This window comes from Enhydra lutris, unplaced genomic scaffold (assembly GCF_002288905.1).
Source record: "Enhydra lutris kenyoni isolate GAN:26980312 unplaced genomic scaffold, ASM228890v2 scaffoldscaffold16, whole genome shotgun sequence".
NCBI classification, from domain to species: domain Eukaryota; kingdom Metazoa; phylum Chordata; class Mammalia; order Carnivora; family Mustelidae; genus Enhydra; species Enhydra lutris.
In genome coordinates this window covers 5437929-5460204 of record NW_019154100.1, presented here as the reverse complement: position 1 = coordinate 5460204, position 22276 = coordinate 5437929, and the positions used below count along the sequence as shown (strand labels likewise).

Below are 22276 nucleotides of genomic sequence, written 5' to 3'. Positions count from 1 at the left end.
TCCTATTTTTAGCATTTTCCTTTAAACAAAACTCAAGACAATTAAAAGACAGATACATGTTATTCTTCCGTCTGCATAGTTTTAATGTTTTTTAAGAACCTGAAAAGTTATGAGATGTGGCTCTGCCCAAAGACAAACCATTCCTCTGAAACAAATGAAATGATAGAAACATGAAATTTATTTTCAGAGACCAAGCGAGAGCAGGCTCCTTCACTTCAGTCCTAATCATTTTGGGAGGTTGAACTTTCATACTATGATCATTATATTGAGATTTCTTTTTTCTTTTCTTTTTAATCTTTTTGCTCTTTTCTTTTCTATTCTTTTCTTTCTCCTCCCTCCCTCCCACCTTCCTTCCCTCCGTCCCCATCTGTCTCCCTCTCTTTCTTTCTTGTCCCTCCTCCTTCCTTCCATCCACTTCCTTCCTTTCTTCCTTCTTTCCTTCCTTTCTTTCTCTCTCTCTCTTTCTTTCTAAGAACTGACTTCAAAGGCTGAGTCTTATTCTTTTGAATAGCTTTATAGAGGCAAATCTTCACGTGTTAGGGTAGATTAAATTTTGAAAGGAGTGAGAAACTACTTGGAGCCAAAGCTGATAAATACATAAACTGCTCAAACTGAGCATTACTTTAGTCACTAATAAAGTGTGATTCTAAAATAATAAGACTAGTTTTATACGTAACCTGTTAACTGTCTACAATTGCAACTCCAATAGGAATTTTGAACAATTGAATTTTAAACCCTTGGATTAAGAATAGAATTATCCAAGGGATGTCTGGGTGGCTCAGTCTGTTAAGCATCTGACTCCTGATTTCTGCTCAGGTCATGATCTCAGGGTTGTGGGATTAAACCCTGAGTCAGACTCTGTACTCAGCGGGGAGTCTGAGGATTTTCTCTTGCCTTCTCCCTCTGCTCCTCCCCTGCTCTTGTGTGTACTCTCTTGCTCTCTCTCTCAAGAAAATAAATAGATCTTTAAAAAAATTATGAATAGAGCCATCCAAGGCAACCAATTTTAAGTTAATGTTTAGGAAGATCTGTATGTTCTAAAGCCATAGAATTTTTTCAAATTAAGCCTCTTATCCAGGGGTGATATTGCATATACTTTCGCAAGATTTTTTGCAGCGTTTCTGAAGATATTTTCTTTTTTTTTTTTAAGATTTCATTCATTTATTTGACAGACAGAGACCACAAGCAGGCAGAGAGGCAGGCAGAGAGAGGAGTGGAAGCAGGCTCCCCGCTGAGCAGAGATTCTGATGCAGGGTTCAATCCCAGGACCCTGAGATCATGACCTGAGCCGAAGGCAGAGGCTTTAGCCCACTGAGCCACCCAGGCGCCCCTCTGAAGATATTTTAAAGGAAAGATTTTGGACGAAAGATTCCATACAGATGACATACATGTCTTTTGAAGAGCAAATGGAGAAAACCTATAAAAATGTAAATTCGATTAAGAGTTGGTAAAGTTAATATCTTTATTTTGTTGCTGCTGCTGTTCTTTCTAATATTTCCATATGCACATAGAGAGCTCCAGAATAACTATTAAATGGCTAGATCCTATCGAACACTGTTAAGTCCTGTTGATGATTCTGCAACTTTTTCCAACGTCAATATTAATTTCTTTCTTAATCATCAGGTCCGTATTGCAACCGTACATGGGATGGATGGCTGTGTTGGGATGATACACCGGCTGGAGTATTGTCCCATCAGTACTGCCCAGATTACTTTCCAGACTTTGATCCAACAGGTAAAATATTTCATATTTTGCTATAAAGCCTTTAGAATTTTCATGGTTCTGAAAAAAAAATCAGATGTAAAGGATACCTATCTAATCATACTCTACATGTTTCAGCACTTTCGGAAGCCTTTCTTCATGTGAAATATCACCCAGTTGTACAAGTATTTCAAGCTCTCCTTATTTTTTGGGTCACGTTACTGGTCCAATGTGCACATGGGTCTCCAATTCTAAATGAAAGTTAGATTTTTATATATTTCAAATATTTAATTTTAAATTTTAATAAAATTTTAAATTAATTTTTTAACCTTGAAGTTTTATTTAAAGGTGGTTGTTATTCAGTTTTCAGCTGTTGCACGTTTGGTGACCTGCAAATACTTGATCTAGACTTTCTGTATATGAGACTGGTAGAGCACACGCAACGGAAATTTTATGTAACACTGGAAGTTATATAAAACTGTCATGTGTAAAGGAAAAGAAATCAGAAGATAGTAACTCTAGACACTTGCCAGATTTCTGTTCCAACAGTAGATTATTAATATATGTTCGGTAAATAAAACTAATGAAAAAATGAATGGATCATACTAACATCCCCCTCCAGGCCCTGCACAACGTGAGTGGTCAACAAATGTGTGTTAAATAAATAAGTGACACCAAATTCATTTTAGTTATAAAAGTAACATAGGAATACTTCTCATTGAGTATCATTTTTTACTTTTCAAAACAATTTCATGTATATTATCTAAATGTGTATACTCACACAATATTTGACACAAAATTGCAAGTGAACCAAGTCTCCTGAGCTCTTACCTAACCCTCTCTCTAAAAGTCAGTACAACAGCTTTGGAAAAGCATTTGAGAAACAGTATTTCTAATTCCCCATGCACACTCACTCATGCAGATTAAAAGTACTTTGAATACTTTAAAAAAAAAAAGTTAATTTCCTAGGGAAGATATGTTTTTCCTTCAGGCCTTCATCCAGCCACACTGGTATAATTGGAAATTGAATCAGGATACATAGAGAGGATGAGAGTCTAGGGGTACTCACCAAGTGGAGTAAGGAAGAAGCTAGGGGGGCTGATGCAACATATCTCAGAAACGTCAGCTATCCAGATAGATTCGAGGTCTGGAATCCATGATGCTCAGTGGTTAGTGGTCAGGAGCAACGCAAAGAATGTGGAAAAGAGATATCTGAATTTGTCTTACAGCCTCAGGCCAGAGAATAGACACGTGAAGGACCGGGAATGGATTTGGATAGGGGCTGGTGGTGAGTGATTCTCGACTTGGCTAAGAACCTTGAAAACTTATCAAAATCCTGATGCCTGGTACCACCCCAGACATTCTGAATTAATTAGTTTGGAGTATAACCTGGACATGAGGATCTCTTAAAGTTCTGCTTATGATGAAACATGCAGTCAAGATGAAAGTGTGTTAAGAAAAGAAAATAAAGAAAAAGAAATAAAGAAAGAGGCGGATGCCTGGAAAGTTCAGCTAGTACACTGAGTAGCTGTACCAGCGGCATCAGATGAGACTAATACAGACAATGGAGGAAGGTGGGTCCCAGAGGGGTAAAAAGCAGTAGCCAGCCAGCTTCAGGGACTAGCAGTGTTGGGGCCAGAAAAACTTTGTTCTGAGAAACTAGATAGAAAATCTGTCCCATTGAAGGATTAACCGAGATTAAGAGACTGAAAAGGGAGTATATATCTTAGTTATAAAAGAGACCCCCATGATGAATGGAAGCTACAGGCACAGCGCTAAGCCCCAGTTAACAGGCAAGGTTTGCGGTGAAGAGTCAAGCGAGCCTGAGGCTGCAGAGTGTATTTAAGCTGCCCCACACGATGAACTGGCTGGTGGGGGCCCCAGGGGAGCAGGTCATTCCACCTCAAGCTCCAGACCTCTTCTCACAAGATGTAATATAGAACACAGTGAGCCCTCCACACTTCACGGTGCTCATTTTCCTCCTTCCTTCAGTATCCTTTTGGAAGTGGTTCCATGGAAGAGGAACATTCAGTCAGTGGAAGGGAAGGTCCTGACAAGAAGGATCTTCACTGAATTATCTGGTCTGAACTAGAAATAGCATTTTGAAGAGAGGAATCAGTGTTTGTTTCACGTGTAAGAGACTAGGAAAAAACAACCCTGACTTTCAGATTTTTCCACAAGTTGCTTGGTCAGAGTTTCTACCACCCTTCATGGTCAACCAGTCCATCCATCTGTGTACCTTTGCTCACTGGGTATGAATGACAAGAGGTTACAAAAGTGAGAATTTCAGTTAAGATAGAAAACAATCGTCAAATGGTAAAATCTAGGCAAGAAAGTTTCCAGAATCCAGATTAGAGCAGAGAAATTAATCTATCCCTGTGTCAGTGTTTAAGAAATGCTTTGGCACTTCCAACAAGGATGAGATCTGAAATTCTATCCCAGTAAGACAGAGATAATGAAAATGAGATTACAGGGGACTACTTTAAAGACCAATTCAAGCCAGCCACTTCTGAAAATTTTTCATTGTGCAAAGAGGAAAGGCTGAGTGCCCTGCCCTCCTCAGCACTACTTTCCTGTAAACTCCAACTCAGTGCTGTTTGATGATCATCTTTCTGGCTTTTACTGACTCTTCCCAATAAATGATGCTTCATTCATCTGGACTTGACAACTACATTAGAGATAACTTGATTGGCATAAAGAGCTTTTCTGTAATAGAGGCTACAGGGCCATTACAGAGCAGCAATGGGCTCTTGCCAAAGTGGCTATAATTATTGACTAAAAGGCAAGTTTTTGGTCAGCAAAACAGGGACTTCCAGGCATAGATCCATCTTATCAGCCTGGTTTTTAGAAAGAACCCTCTCAAGTGGGGGAAAAATCCACTTCAAAAGAAAAAAAAATCTTAAAAATATGTATATCCAACACACTTAAATTCGTTAGGATTTTACCATTGACCCAAGGCTATATTTTAATAATAAACAAAACAGTTTAATGAAATGACAGAGATTTCATTTTAAGATGAAGTGTTTGGTAAAAGACAGGTCGTGATAGAGTGAATAACAGCACTGAAATTCAAAAGAGGCTGGTAGCCTGTAGGAATATGCTAGAATGTAAAAAGCGCATTTAACAAGGATATGCTTAAGGTGCTGCCCTTAATGTCAAACACTCAATCAACGTTAATGGCAAAGAGGCAAGAAGGTCAATATACAGTTTAGGACCATGATTCTCAACCTTGTTATCTTTTGGAATTGGTGAGCTTTTTTAAAATGCTGATGCCTGGTTACCTCTTCAGATAAGCAAATTTGAATCTCTGGGGATTGGGCCTAAGAATCTGTAAAAAGCTCCCTATTGTGGATCTGGAGTGAAATGAGCATGCTGTCCTCTTCATGGGGCAGTCCAAACAGTATTTCAGAGGGAAATACCAATATCGAGCACATGCCGAGTGGCTCCTGGCAGTGAAGGGACACCAAGCTGTGTATTGTGAGTAAATGGGGATGTTTGGTTTGGAAAAGGAAGTTAGAGTAGACATATCCTTTCTTCAAATACTTAAAGATTTGCCAGGTGGAAAAGGACAAGTTCTTATAGCTGCAATGGGTAGAACCAAGAAATGCCTAGACCCAGACTTTGGTGACATCAGAACAAAATAATATCTCCTACAGTCTTGTGCATGATTGGAACAGATTTTTCAGGAGGAACATCCCACCCTCCTCCATAGAATTTGCCTTTTGTAGCTAAATAGCTTTGTCAGAATTTATTTCCTTTTGATAAAATAGTAAGCTACTTTCTGACAATACAATAAAGATAAAATGCTTCATTACAAGCCACTTTTTTAAAATTGCAAATAAGCTTGGAATGGTCATCATTGACAAATAGCATTAGCAAAACCATGGACCAGTTGTCAATATCAGTTTTTCTACGCTGATTAGTCCTAACCCTTTCTGAAATATTGTTGGGGTCTAATGGTGATTCTTTAAATAGTTTTTGTCTGATGACTGTCTCAGCAAATTCACAATTTAAAATTCTTCTATGTAACTTTCTAACAAATTTACATTAAGCATGTAAATGAAGAAAAGTATGATCTTGCCAGTCTCACATAGTTCCTATCTAAAATCAGAAATGTAGGATTTGTTAAAAAATATGAGGTACAGTATAGGTAGCACTTCTGAATGCGATGGGCCTGAGATTAGATCCCAGCTGACCCACTCTCTGGTGACTTCAGACTCTATAACCTCTCTCACTCTGTTTCCTATTTGTAAAGCGGTGATAGCAACCTCTGCTTTACTTGGCTTTGCTGAAGATAAAACGAGACAACACGTACTAAAACATCTTGTAAAATGCATGATTCATGGTAGTCTCCTTTGACCTATGTTCACATTCAAGTTCTATAAAGTGATTAATGCTATGGAATGGCTTGTAAGCCTTATTTTTCCTTCTTGGTGTTTTGAGATCGCAATGTAATTACTGTTATGTTTCATTAACAGAAAAGGTTACAAAATACTGTGATGAGAATGGGGAGTGGTATAAGCATCCTGAGAACAATCGAACCTGGTCCAACTATACTATGTGTAACGCTTTCACTCCTGAGAAACTGAAGGTGGGTTTCATTTCCAGTTTGGGTATTGGGTGAGAATGTCATTATTTTTACATAGAAATGTATGCATAACTAAAATACCTGCTACCAAGAAGCCAACCAGTTCTCTAGAAGAAAATTATATCCTGCCCTGTGAGTTTTAGGGACTCTCTGAAGTAGCATTAGAGAAAATGACATTTTACTTCTTGGTTGGAACTTAGTGTCGAAGAGTTCCAAGAGAATCAGGCCGTTTATAACGAGGGAAATATTGTCCGTGGAAGAGATGATGGGATTTCTCACGATGCCAGATGTTAGAGAGCATTTCCAGGGACTCTCTAAGATCTAAGATCTTAGGTCTTCTACTGGAAGAGTGCGAAAATCACAAAATTTTTCCCTAAGTCACAAAGTGACAGTTGCCCCCAATTCCCTGCCCGAGGATGCCCATTATAGTTTTCCTATCAGGCTTTTTGAAGGAACCCTTAGAATGAGACTTCTCAGCTACCTGTTGATACAGGTGTGGCAGTTTTGTCTATTCTGATTTGTTAGTATTTATGTCTTATCCCCTGTTAAATATTTGTAATATCGTCTCAGCTCAGAAACATTTAAGCCAATGGGAAAAACCCAGATACGTACTCTCCAAATGCATGAGAAATCTGAAAAACAAAAACAAAAACAAAAAACTCACCAAGCCCACAGTCAGCCTCCTCTCCCCAAGGTGCAGGGGGAAACAGTCGGTCAGTATTTAACCACACAGGCTACGCCCTGAGCAGCCTCCTGGTGCTACAGCGGAAACCTATTGTTATATAAAGTTTTCTTAAAAATAAAATATACAGAGATAAAAATAAAATAGTGACAGAGGTTAGGGGCACGGCTATATATCCAAATTAAAAACAGTATTTTAAATGGCAAGGGGATTCTATATCATGAACTGTTTAAAAGAAAGAACTCTTAGAAAGTGCCACTCCTAGTTTTATCTAGTTGGTAAAGTTAGAAAAGTAGCTAGAAAATAAACTGGTGGGAGAAAAGACAGGAGCTGAGTATTTCTTTTCTTGCAGAGATTCCTAAATACTTTCAAGAAGGGGAATGTACGCTATTTTGAAGTCTTTATCAGCTCTGGCTATAAACCAACTATTCCAACTTTGTCATCATTTCTGCAAGGATAAAAATGGTGCCGTTAGGAGGGTAGTTATCAATGAAAGTGGCAAATAATATGTAAATGCCCCATCAAGTGGTACAACAGCCACCATTCAGGAGAAGTTGATTAGTTCATTTTGAAATTCTAAAGCCTAGAAAGGCAATATTTGTTTCTGTCCAGCAAAAATGCATATCAACAAACAAAAGACTCTGCGTGCTTTGAGAGCTTTTTAGCAGAATCAGTGCTTCCATATCAGGCTCTTCACAAGGAAATTCACAAGAATCAAATGTTAAAGCACAATGATTTATACCTAAATGCCACATTTCTCCCAGGAATTAAAAAAACTGCATAGAAATGATCCAACTTATCTACACTGCATTTGTATCATATGTTCTATTGAGCATGGTGTCACTTTTTGCTTTATGCTTTATGTGGTTTGAATTTATATTATTAGGTTAATAGAAATTAAAAATTGTTCTGTCTTCCTGACTTAACATCTGGACCTCTATGATATAATACCAGTTTTCTTGTGGTTAGTGTTTGCACAGATCATCTTTTCCTGTCCTTTTATGTTCAGTATTTCTGTATCCCGGTAGTTAACGATGTTTCTTATACGCAGCAGATAATTGTTTTAAAAATCATTTAGTTTTGACCAAACTATTTTAGAGATGAGGCCTACCGAGATCCAGAGGGGCGAAGTGACTGACTTATGAGAGTCACACAAAGACTTAATGATTAGTACTCTGAGTAAAGAACAGTGCTGATAAATCCAGTCTGATGTTCTTCCCACCACATCATGCGTATTCTAATATAACTGATAATCTTGTAATATTTTAACGTGTTAACCCCAAATATTATGATTCAATATAATTTAATTCTCTGAAACATTTGTTATAATTTTAGTGGATTTTTTAAAGGATATTAAAGATAGAAACTATTTTCCCTCCTCTATTATCATTTATTTGCCTGTTCATTTTTATAACTGTTTTGTTGTTATTGTTCCAGAATGCATACGTCCTGTACTACTTGGCTATTGTAGGCCATTCTTTGTCGATTTTCACCTTGGTGATTTCACTGGGGATTTTCGTGTTTTTCAAGTAAGTACCCATATAGCATCTGCTTTTTATTTTCTTCTTTAAGGTACTGAAATAAATGGTAAACTGTACAAGTTAGGGTAAGGGTGGTCTTCTGCAAACCACATGAGAAATGCAACACTGTGAATCATGGAGTAGTAAGGAAAGTGGAATTACTTAAAACATGCTTTTTACCCCTATATCTGAGGAAAATAAGATGGATTCATATAATTTTCAAAAGTAATATGGCTTCTTCCCAAAATGAAATAGTCCTGTGAGCCCATAGGTACATTGGGTTAACATGTGAAAGGCTCCACTTACCATGGCTAAGATTGCAGAAGTACTCAGGAGAGGCTCCTCTTCCTTCTTTCACCCTCTTCCTAAAATATGGAGGCCATGGCCAGAGGCTCAAATGTACCGTGTCTAATTGTAGAGCTTGTCACAGGTGGATTTGTCTGGAAGAGAAGTGTAGCTAGTGAGCACAGAATGGTGTTTAGCCATAGAAGGAAGGTAAGGCTCCCTTCTGGTCCTGACTCACTCAGCTGGGACCAAGCAGATTCTGGAAGAAGAGTTAAGTGTCAATATTTTGCCCTTGCAAGCCGAGCATCATCAACCAGTTATCTTCTAACACTCTGAGGAGTAAAATCCCAGGGAGGTTTCTATTTCAAGGCCATGTCTAGGCACTTGATTGCAGAATCTATGGCAAAATGATTAAGTTGATATAAGTATTGATTTTGTAATAAAGGAGAATTGGAAGCATTGAATCTGTTCGTTCAGGAATGACTTCATCATGCGTGTGAGATGGTAATGTATGTTTAATTCAGTCCTAGACATGTCCTATATTTAGTGTGATTTCTGTAAATCAAAGGCAGGAGGCACTATATTACTCTTTCATGAGAACTCTGAATAATTTCTAAACTACTGGGCTGTCTCCTTCAACTAATATGTTCTTTAGTTGTGTGGTATTATACAAAGGGTCAAGAAAAGCTCCTTCATAGGCTCAGACTAAAATAATCCTCCATACTTTAAAGAGGTGATAATATAACTAGATATATAATGTAAGTAAATATACAGTGATTCATACATAGTATAACAGAATCTTAATTTGATTTTTGTCAAAATATTATCATGCTACTACTAAAGAAAATTAAGCTGGGGGTGGGGGGAACACCTGTAAGCACATCCTGAACACAACTACTATTATTATTTTTCCCTTGACCCTTTTTAATCTTTGCCTTCATCTTATACCACTGTCACATTAGGTCTATATCTCACATAGTCAAAGTTCTTACCCTGACCAAGCAATGTAACTGAGTAGCAATTTTTTGTTAACTGAATAATAATAATTAAGTAATAGTAAGTAAATAATAATTTAAATAAACAGAGAATGAGCTCCTTCCATATGTGGTTTAACTGGAGAAAGATATAAACAAAGCAGCAAGACAGAAGGGATTAATTATTAGAATTAGACTAGAAGAGTATTTTCACTTATAATGATCAAAGTATATCAGAGTAGGGTGCCTGGGTGGCTCAGTGGGTTAAAGCCTCTGCCTTCGGCTCAGGTCATGATCCCAGGATCCCGGAATCGAGCCCCGCATCGGGCTCTCTGCTCAGCAGGGAGCCTGCTTCTTCCTTTCTCTCTCTCTGCCTGCCTCTCTGCCTACTTGTGATCTCTATCTGTCAAGTAAAACAAATAAAATCTTTAAAAAAAAAAATATATATATATATATATCAGAGTAAACACATAGCATGATTAATCTCAGAATTTCTATTCATTTTTCAACTGCACTTGACCATGGTGAATAAATATATCATTTGGCTCCCATATAACTTTGATTAAAAAGTCTGTCACTAAAATTCTATCCTTTAAAATTTTTAATATAACCATAAAAAAATTGAAAGGAAAAAAATTGAAAGAAACAGCCCCCAAATCGGTAATGGTGCAACTAATACATGTATTCAGGAGTTTAAAGATAATAAAGTGTCAATGGGATATTTCTTAGTTCCTTATTTCTACAGTCACTTAAATAAGTGATGAGACGTGAGAGCCAAATCAGCAAAGAAAATAAGAATATTCCTTCAGCACTCATTTCTATATTAATACTCATTTCTATCTTCACAGAAGATGTGTGTTTAAAAGTACAGCAGTAAGTAAAGTATTTCTCAACTGGTCCAGTTAGACCCCGAACAGAATTAGTCTGAACAAACCCCTGAGAGAATCTGGGGGCAGATTGTCTAGAAAGCACCTAATTTTGTCCTACTGTCTCTCAATTCCAGAAGCCTACCAAACAGCAACTTAAATCTTAGGAGGAAAATCAAGTCTTATTGATTTATAATCTGAATATGGTAATAGGAAGACAGAAACTGAAATAGCTTGTTCTCCAGAGTGCACACAACCAGAGACAGATAGGATATGAAAAACACACATGCTGAGATACCAATATTAAGATCGAAAAGCAGTCACATCTGATTTTAATACTTGTTCTTAATTTTATCTTAAACCTACCCAAATTAAAAATATCAAGGGCATCTGTTTTCTTCAAATTAAAGTATGAAAAAAAATTAAAGTATATTTCTGAATGTTCAGATTTTTTCTGTATATTTGCATTTCATAAATATTAAAAGCAAAAAATAAAAGGTAATTCTGATCTATCACTGGATTTTATCTTTTAATTAGCAACATTTCCCCAGAATTGTTTTCAAATGCTCAACATCAGCCTTAAGGTCTTTACTGCATATTACAATGGAAGCTTTTATGATTTATGTGCTTAAGTGGCATCATCTGTGTGAAACCTGAGCAAAAATATAATCATCACTCCCTTGCTTAATTCTGCATTCCCAGGCTTGAGTTATTCTGCAAAATCTAATCAATTTCATAAAACTTTCATGAAACCAAAATGAGAAGTTACACCCAGCTCCACTTTTGAGACCTAATGCCCCATTCATAATCATCCCATTGAAATCTCACTCTCAACTCATAAAATGTGCCTTATAGGGTCTATAAAAAGGAATAACCCTGCAGGTGTCCCCCTCAAACCAGCAGGCTAAGAACGCCTGCAGAGGAATTTACAGTTACTAAATATACAGGAGGCTGTGGAACTGCCATTACTTTGCTGCTAAAAATCTGGGAGATTACTCATATATATACTCATTTTCTTTGCAGGAAAAATAGGAGCAACAATATGGAGAGGGATTAAATAGAAACATCAAATTTATTCAGCAAGACTCCTCACTACTAGATGCCATAGTAAATGTCAACAAGAGAGTTAAGATGAAGATCCCCTTAGGGAAGACCGTCTTGAGAAAGTCACATAAGTGGTCATTTATCTGTGTTTGTTCCCTGACCATTTTAAGCAAGTTTGCAATAAAATTCACTTATCCCATCAGTTCCACTTGGAATTTATCAATTGACATTTTTGTGGAATCGTCCTAAATTACGAAAACATCTCACTGTTTTCTCTCAAAAAATCACCACAATCGAACATTCATTAACATCCATTTTGACTGCTTGCTACTCTTGCCTTACTGATTGTTGAATTTTGAATATTAATTACTCTTGCCTGAAAGTGGATAGAGATCTATGTTGGAAGGCAGGGGGTGTCCTTATTGCACTGCATTGTCTATGTTACATTACCTTGGCCGTATCAATACAAAAAGAGGGCTTCCACTGGGACGTCCAGAAGCAATACTGATTCCTCGCTACTCACTCAGTATGCACTGTTACTCTCTGTCACATCTACAAAGTGGATGGAGAGTTAACACTTTATCTTGTACTTGTAGAGTAGCCACTATTATACATCTCTGGTTGCCTTCCTAGTGCTCCAGAAACACCACTCAATCAATGGCACCAAAGACAGCCAGCCTCCTTTCTCCCAACCCACCCTTGACATGACAGGACACAAAAGATAACTATTGGTCATGTCTTGGCAAACTGTTCCCTCATAGAACAGCAGTAATAGGAAAAGAGGCAAGAATAATGATTGAAAAGGAGTTCCTTAAGGATAAAGATTTTGTGTTAAAAAGTATAAAGTCTCTTGTCGGAGAGGAAAGATGTATAAGACACTGTGTTTCGATTTTTTCTAGGAGTTTTAATGCAATCCATTCCACATTCCCTCCCTTCCCCTCACTTGTCTTGTCCATTGTGAACAAGAAAGGATAGCCAGGTAAAGAAAACTTTGAGTTACACAGAAAGCTACAACTGCTTGTATCAATCACAGCAGGTATTGCAGTGCATATTTTCACATGTACCAGTAAACTCAAAACAGCTTTTACTTGGTTTATGACTGACTTCTTTCCTTATTTACTTTGCATATGACTATCATTACAGTCTTACAAAGAACTGAACACTGCTGTTCCTTATCCTGTGATATCAAACCGGTTTACACAATCTGCAAAACTCAAGGCAAATATTAAATGCCTTCTCATACAACTACAAGCTCCCCCAAATCACACACATGCATATCTAACGTCCCAGTTACTTGAAACATTTTTCACTGTGGAAGATTTACACTGAGTAAACTAAAATCATGAAAATAACATTCAGTTTGAGTCTTAAAATATGGCATCTTGAGAGTCATACCTAAGTAAATCATTATCGCTTCCTCACATCTGAATGACACTTTGGTTGGGCCAAGACAGAAGTAGATGTTGTCTTATCATCCTGCTATTAGAGAATCTATAGTACTTGGGGTTCCCTGCCATTCAAAAAGCGAGGAATGTTTGGTCTATCTAAATAAATACCAATTTTCATCAAGAGGCATGAAGTATAGGGGCGCCTGGGTGGCTCAGTGGGTTAAGCCTCTGCCTCTGGCTCAGGTCATGATCTCAGGGTCCTGGGATCGAGCCCCGAGTTGGGCTCTCTGCTCAGCAGGGAGCCTGCTTCCCCCTCTCTCTGCCGGCTTCTCTGCCTACTTGTGATCTCTCTGTCAAATAAATAAATAAAATCTTAAAAAAAAAAAAGAGGCATGAAGAATAGCTAACATCAGTTTTGTGCTGTTTTCTACTTAAGACATTTCAGATCTGACAGATCATGTTCATTCAAGCAACAAAATATTCTCATTGAAAACAATTGAACACCTAATTCCTTATGTTAAGTTCAGTTAACCTCTTTAGCATCCTGTGCCTCTCCTTCAGAATAGTTATCCTAATAAGAGTAAATAAATAATTATGTAGCATATAAGGTCCCCGTAGACAGAAGCTGTCTGTTTTGTTCACCCATATATCCCTGGTATCTACCAGAAGGTCTGAATCATACAGTAGTGTGTGTTGGATTATCAAATGGGTACACAGTAATATGTGTTGGATTACTGAATGAATTTTAATAAACTTAAAGGACCTCTAACTTGCTTCAAAAAGCTGAGTGTAAATGTCATCAAGTAAGTATAATAAAATTTTTTAAACTCAATAAGCAGAAATTATATTGAAACTTTAAGACACAGGAACTCATATTCTATACTAGTCATATTCTTCCTTTGGAACCTAACAGTTTATCCAGCTTTAAACCAGATCATTTTCTCATTATGTACATAATACTGCACTAGATATAGGTTTTTGCTACTATTGAACAACAGCATAATGTCCAATATTAGTTAGTTAATACCTACAGCAAGAACTTGGCAAGTGTTCAGTATGATACAAGGTATAAGATATGAGACAATCTAGCATTTAAGTAATTCTTTGATGTACTAGAAAGCTGTTTACTGGTCACAGCGTGAAGAAGAAAACTGCTCTTATGTAAAGATTTTTAATTTAAAAACATGAGTATCAAACCCTGTAGGATATCAGACCCTCTTCTAGGTGGACAGAATGAATTCCTTTAGCACCCCCACTCTGGTGAGAGAAACAGAGAAAATAAGAGGCAAATAAACAGATAGATGCTATGTCAGGAGGTAGTGTTAAGAACAAAAAATAATAAAGCAGGGACAAAAGGGCATGGAGTAATAAGCTAGAAGCGGAGGAAGTATATTTCTGATTTTGATTTTTGATTTTTGAGTATTAACCAGTCCTTTACACTGATGTACATTGGCAGATTATTGAACTCTACCTGGTCAAAAGAAAAACAGGCATGAGAATAGCGACGCTGTTTGATGTATTCATCCATACTCTTTAATTCTGGATCACGTCAACTGTTGTTGATTTAAGCCAGGCTGAAACCAATAATGAGACCACAGATACTTGCCCCCCAGTGAGAAGAATTATAAAATGCTATTATGACTCTATGAAAAATGACAGGTCAACAGGTTTAATGTAGCAGTCTCAATAATGAAGAGTTTATGCAGGATAAATGGGTATGATGTTTCGCATAAATATTTTTTTCTTTTTAAAGCCTTAAGTTTGCAACCTACTTTTATAATACTATTATAAAACCAATTAGATTTGGTTTGTTTAACAGAGCTTTCTGCTGCCAAATAAAGTAGTACATGGATGTGTGTGTGTGTGTATAAGTTCTTCTCTAAACCCTTCCAGGATATTAAGTTCTGCATTCTATCCCTGCTCAATAAGTTGCAAATTTTAAAATATTCTGTATTTACTATTTACTAATGGCTATGCTTCCTGAAAGTTGGAAGATGTAGCTACAATAATCAAAAAATGCCCTAACAGATGATCTCATTACTTAAATATACTTTTTACTACAGATAATTAAATTTTCTTTTGATTTGAAATTTAGGAAAGCATTGTAAATAAACCCAGACCATTCTCATATTTCATCTTTCCCTAGAATTCCCTTTTCAAAATTCCTAGAATCCTAATTTCCTTCCACGAAAATTTTTTTAGAAATAGTTACTGTGATCAATCATTGGCATCATTAACTGAATGTTTTAAATTTTCATATTATGCTAAACATTTTTTGACTGGATCAATTATGGTAAATGCAAGATTTTTGTTCATCAAGGATAATCATTCAAATTTTGTTATAGCCATCCTACAGGGTTCTCTCTATTTGCATCAAAAAGTGAAATAGGATATTCAAACTAATGTTTATTTATGTGCTCATTCACACAAATACATATGTACAAGCTTATGAAGTGGAGGAGAGAGGAATGAAAAATCCAACAAATTGTTTAGTACCCAAAAGGTGGGAAATGGCTATGCCAACAATTGGCAGAACGTGGATGGGTTTCCTCAGATGGAAACCACAATATGCCTCCTAATGAGATCAAATTTGAGCCTATTTAGAATTCTCTGACTGTGTCTGAGCTCCACCATCAGGAGGATGTGGAAAGGGAGAACCACAGAGTTGATTCTAGTTGGAATATGAGAAATAAGAAAATGATAGAAGAAATGGGAAAAGAGAAGAATGGAGATTTAATAAAGTCTGGGATTGGTCAAGGACACGAATTCACTACTTTGTCAAGGGCAGCCTTGGTTCTGACTTCATGCTCTGTTATTCCATTTGCCACACAATTTCTGCCTGGTTACATCAATGAATATTCGACTTTTCATCAGAAGCACCCTCCAAACCCTAATGGTTTCTCTTGTAAGAGTTCTTCTCTTAATTAATTTCATGACATTTGCTATAATTAAAAGTGATTTTATCACTCACTCTTTCAGTTATTGTATGAAGTCATGCTGAGGGCTGAAAACTAGGAGCTTCCGTGACTGGAAACTGTTTTTAAAAATCAGGCAGAAAAGTGGTGGGACCAGCCTCACTTATTTCTACAGATCTCTCACCTATTATTAAAGGAAATATTACAAATATTACCAAAAATTTTTTTCCAGGTACTTCAACATTTTGGCACTAGATAATGCTTTCTGTTACATTTTCTTCCAGGAGCCTTGGCTGCCAAAGGGTGACTCTGCACAAGAACATGTTTCTGACTTACATTCTGAATTCCATGATTATCATCATCCACCTGGTTGAAGTCGTACCCAATGGAGAGCTTGTGAGAAGGGATCCTGTAAGCATTCCATGATTTGTTCGTGATTTATTCTTAAGGACCTAGTCCCTGTAAATAGCGAATGTGATGCTATTTGTCTGACTTAGAGAGCTGTTTACATGTGTGATCATACTTACTTTTACAGTTGAGTTTTGCAAAAAGCATGGTGTATCATTTCTATCCAGTTATTGGAACTAATTGCTATATGCTGTAGTAAAGAGTTGGGAATAATTCAGTCATAACCAAATAAGAATTATACAACAAATCAAGACTTTTTACTACTAATAAAAAATGTATTTACATCTATGGGAAGTTTACTGAGCACATCTTATGACTATAGGTAATACGAGGTGTAATAAGGCAATGCCTTAGTGTGTCACTAATGGGTTACAGGTAAGCCTATATAGGAATCCCCTTCATGTCCTGGCACTGGGCTGGGCTTGTGCCAGCCAACTGAGCTATAAGGAGCTAGATATCTACCTGGTAAGCCATATAAATTCTGTCATATTTTATGTCTGTATGGCTTGAAAAAGTTTTAAATACCCTGAGCTTAGTCACTGTCTTCTCCCAATCTGTGCTGTTGATCCCCATTGACTGAGCTCAGTCATAAACCAGAGGACAAGGAAGCCCTGGTGGAGATGTACAGATGGGTTTCTCTGGGCCCAGGGCGGTAGGAGCAGGGTGGAGAGTGCATCTGAGAGCACAAACAGAAGCTATCTAGCACCCAGTGAATGACCAAGGGATATTTTCATTTTTGTTTCTCTGCTTAACTGTGTTATGCAAGCATCTGTAGACAGCCTCATCTTTCAAAACTGGCATTTGACAGCTCCGCCAACCCAAAGACAAAAATGCGTGAAATCTGCCCAGAGCGTGCATCCTGCGCGACAGTGGCATGGCATGGGAAAGCAGCTTAATTTGGCTTCTAATAAATCCGCACTGCTAATCATTTTTGCAGTGTGAATGTATTTAGAAGGATATTATGGTCCATCTTTTAAAACCATGGCATCTGTTATCTGAGACAGTCTTAGCTTACCTGCAGAATGTGATCCAATGCGTTTATCTTCATGAGTTTTCTTTTTTAATGTCAACTTATTTCAATAAAAATAATTTCACTTCATCTAGTCTTCCCAAGACCCCAGCAAAAGATGGATATTATTCCCATTATTAACTGAGTACACTGAGACTCAGTGAAGGGACGGGTCCTCTGTCCTGTGGTTATTTAGAGATGGGACTCAAACCCAGACATGTCTCACTCAGAAGCCCATCCTCTCTTCTATGTACCACATTGTGCTCTTGATTTATTTCCTTAGGAAGATGTGTTCTTAAAGAAATGGCCTCAATAAAAAAAAAAAAAAAAAAAAAAAAAGTTCCAACAAAGTGGTTGGAACTAGAGAGTATTAAGCTAACTGAAATAAGTCAATCAGATAAAGACAATTACCATATGATCTCACTCATATATGGAATTTAAGAAACAAAACAGAATCATAGAGGAAGAGAGGAAAAAATAAAACAAGACAAAAATCAGAGAAGGAGACAAACCATAAGAGACTCTTAATCATAGGAAGCAAACTGAAGTTTGCTGGAAGGGAGGGAGTGGGGGATAGGGTAATTGGGTGATGGACATTAAGGAGGGCATGTGATGTAATGAGCACTGGGTATTATATAAGACTGATGAATCACTGACCTCTACCCCTGAATTCAATAATACATTATATGTCAATTGTATTTAAATTTTTAAAAAAGTTAAAAAAGAAAGAAAGAAAGAAATGGGCTGAGCCATTCCAAAGTGGTAATTGTCCATAATTGAATATATATATTTAATTAGGGAAGCTAACTCCTACTAAGATGTAGAAGCAATTAACTAAGCATTTCTCAGCAAAAAAGATTCAAAGTTTTGGTTTCCCATACCCCATTAAGTGTGGAAATCCTGAAAAAGTTACTATCTGTATGGAGGAGGCCAGGAAATGGCACTGAGTCATTAAAGAATCAATGCAGTGCTCAGTGGTCACATTATGAAGTATTGTAAATTCTTGAGAAGGCTCTCTCCCATCACTTTTGTGGGGGTCTCCTACCCATCTCCTGTATCATTCCACAGCCCACTCTCTAGAGGCTCGTAGGGTGAAGGGGCTTTTCATCCATTGTAAGACCATACTAAACCCACTATCTTCCCTAAATAGTCTAAATTCAGGATTCTTCCGGATTCACTATTGAATTACAGAAGCCATTTAACCTTATCCATCAACAAGAAAAATAAAAACTGCCCTGCTTACTTCCAAGAACTTGTCTTGGAGTCCCAAAAGAAGCATAAAGCTTTTAAAAATTCCCAAGGGCACAATATTGCAAGTGATTGCTCACAAGTGATTGCTAACTCTTGCCCTGTAACTAACGCCCCTGGTCTCTGCACTTGGCTTCCCTAACTCATCTATTAGTTTACTCATTGCTCCTAACAGTCTCATGAGTTATCACTGGATGTTTTCACTTTCATAGGATACTTTAGGGGGAGACGTGCCTATATACTTGGCCAGTCACCATGCACACACTGCCTGCTAGCCACCACCAGGTCAACCTGACTTTGCCTTGCAGCTTCTCTATTACTTGGAAACCTATAATAAAGCCTGTAAGCAGATGTCTAGGGACCCAGTTCAACTACAAGGCAGCTTATCTCCTGGGAGAAGAGAAGTGTGAGCATAGAGGAGACAGAGAAATTAAGAGTAAGCTTTCTTATAGAGGAGTGAGGTTGGCTCTGTCGCACACATTAGGGACTCTCAATGACCTAAGTTTGAAAAACAGGAAAGAAGCTTATCTTTATGGCATGACTAACACCTGGTTCTGCCAATCAATATATTGTTAACCTAACAGAATTGTTACTTTAGCTATCCAAGAACAAACTTCCTAGGGAAAAAAATCGTAAAATCTTGAAAGGTAGAATTTAATCCAATCAATCAAGTGTTTATTGAGTGCCCCAAACTCAAATTTTAGTCTTTAAGCTAAACTGAATTTCATAGCCTTTGGGGAACATCGCTATTTACGATAATCCCTAGAAGTGGACCACGCCTTATGTGGAAATAGTTTCCTATGTCTCACAACCATACATGAGGGGTTCAGCCCTTTGTTTACCTATTTCCAAGTGTTTGTAATGTTTGTTTGCTTTTTTAATGGAAAACAAAGGAGCAAAAGGTTTGTGTGCCTGAAAGAGAAGCCTCGTCTCCTCTGAGGGCAGACAAAATGAAAATAAGCCACCAATAATAAGCCACTGACAGTGGGAAACAGGAAACGGTCATAATGTGTGAACACCCTGTGCCCCCTTTCATATTTCCAAAAGTCTTTATTCCATAAGACAAAATTTGGAAATTTGCCCTGTTTACCAAATACAGACAAATAGTGTTAGCTAAAAAGAAACAGCTACAATGACAAAAATGAATTCATGTTTGCAAGTTGTGAAGCATAATGCACTTGGCCCCCCGAAACGATGTCATTTGTGTTTAGTATGTTTTCTATTTGCAACAGTCATTGTTTTCCAGTGGGATCTTGCTAAATCTGTTCTCATATGCAAACAACACAGGGCTGTTCTGTCTAAGCAAACAAAGTTCAACAAAGGGCAAGAAAGAACCATCGAGTAGGATATGTCGTATATAATACTCAACCCTTGAACTGTTTATTTCCAAGAGAGACAAAGGTCTTAAAATCTGTGTCATAGCTCCCCTTGAAAATAGATATTCTGTTATAAATGGGTTCATAGAGGCCCAATTTATTAAGTATTGCTTCCCATCCAGGAGACTCTGAAAGTGAACTGCAGTTGAAACTATAAATTCAGGCATCAAGAAAGGAGAAATTTCCCTGTTGTAATATAATTAAATGTATAGGGGATAAAGAAGAAGTAGGAAAAGTTTAAGTAGGAAAGCCCCATCTTTCCCAAGGGTAAAGTTCTCCATCTCTAAAGAGACAGACAAAATAACGTCTCAACACTGAGAATCAGGTCATCAATGTAGTACTAAGTCACATGCAAAATTGTATATTTAATATGTACTTTAAATAAATTATTTAAAATATATTTTTCTTGAAAAAGTGACATTCCAGGAAACTTAGATTAAGGTTCTCCATAGCCAAGAAGAGTGGAGATAGTAAAGAAAAACCCAAGAAAAGGCTCCCACCACCACCACCACCAACAACAACAACAACAACAAAACCAAACCCACAAGAAATTTTTGAAAAAGGGAAGTTATTGGACATTGTCAAATTACACATATCATTGAAATGATAACTAACAAAAAATATATAACTGCAGCCATAAATTAAGGCATATTTATCAGCATTCCATTTACCTGTGATTCAGGTATGTGTCATATATATACTATATACATGTATATACATATATACACATATATGTATATACATGAGAAAAAGCATCTTTAAATAGTATATATATATATATACTATATACATGTATATAGTATATATATTTATATATACTATATATATAGTATATATACTTTGCTTTCAGCAAACTGAAAGCAGAGTTGTGGATTATGTTTTTCATTTTGACCCAATTCTCAGGTCACTGAATCAGCAGTTAAGAGGCAAAAAGATTTTCCTTCCTAGTGCCCAAGGGAATATATTAAAAAGAAAGTTATTTCTTGTAAAAGGAGGCTGCATCATCCCAAATGCTGTTGCACTACTTCTATAAGAGTTTATTTTGTTGGGGGCAAAAGAAAACAATGTTCTCACTCCTCAGTAGGGAATCCTCTTGGGTTTGTGCCCCCTTCCCCACCTAAGTAGTTAGTTTCATTCCTTGAAATTTTTTTTAAGTTAGGCAGATTCTCTGCTGTAAAACCAAGGGTGAGAATTTCATCCCTTGACATTCTTTTTTAAAAAGTTAAACTCAAAATAACTCATGGCATAAATAAGGGCTGAATAGAGCCTCAGTTTATTGAGTGATGTGAAAATTGCCCATTGTCATTTGTGTCATTTGAGCATTTCATTTCCATAATATCTAAAATTTCATTTTCTTGTTCTATCTGCTTATTTGATGATCTTCATGTAGAGAGTCAGGAGGCAGAATTAAAAGCATTGTTGTTACTGCATCTAAAGGAAGCTGGCAGCATATTTGTCATTTTCTAGAAAGAAATGTCTCTCTGCACTTTTTCTCCAGGTCTAAAAGGGACAATACAGGGAGATTAGCTTTTACTGGGAAACTGGGCACTTTGCACTTCAAAAGCCAAAATAATCCAGTCACATTTTTTGTAGCCTCTTACATAAGTAAAGTCAAATGAGTCCCAAGTTGTGAAAAACAAAGTGAATTTCTTGTAATTCTAATTTGTTTGGGACAGTTGAGCCACCAGACTATGTCAGAACTTCATCCTAGTTGTAGGAAGTTCAGTTTGGAATGGAGGCCCAGAACTGAGACACCAGATACAGATGAAACCCAGGTTGGAAACAGGACTCCTCATACCCAGTCCAGAGGAGGCTGGTGCAAGGGAGGGCATCTCAGTGTGAGAGAGGTGACAGGGACAGCAGTTTTTGAGACAAGAGAGATCACTGCAGGTAAAAATATATTGAAATTATCCACTTTAGTAGCCTATGGAAGAAATTAGACTGGGAATGAAAAAGTATGATGGATTTGAGGGACAATGCAGGAGAATGATGGTAAGGAAATAGCCTACTCTGGTCATTTATCCTATTTCACTTATACATTGAAACCAATAAATGGTATTTTAACCAAGTTCATATGCTGCAGAGAAGTATGGAGGATTTCTCTATTTCCTTTAAAATTTGTTATTTATACCAGACCACTTTCCTATATGGATTTGAAGAACTTATTGCTAAAAATGGCTATAAAACATCAACCCAACCTGTATTTTCTCTCATCTGGCCAATCTGGGTGGTTCCTCTTCATAGGAAATCAGTGATTACAAATGGTACCTTG

General features: G+C 37.1%; 1 protein-coding gene across 1 annotated transcript in view; it reads left to right on the top strand.

Moving 5' to 3' along the window:
• LOC111147287 (calcitonin receptor) overlaps positions 1 to 22276 on the top strand; it is a 151649-nt gene that overhangs the window by 98894 nt on the left and 30479 nt on the right. Inside the window, exons 4-7 of the mRNA XM_022503247.1 lie at positions 1624 to 1734; positions 6180 to 6292; positions 8409 to 8500; positions 16248 to 16374. Of these exons, the coding sequence (XP_022358955.1) occupies positions 1624 to 1734; positions 6180 to 6292; positions 8409 to 8500; positions 16248 to 16374 (443 nt within the window). The remainder of the gene's footprint in view (positions 1 to 1623; positions 1735 to 6179; positions 6293 to 8408; positions 8501 to 16247; positions 16375 to 22276) is intronic.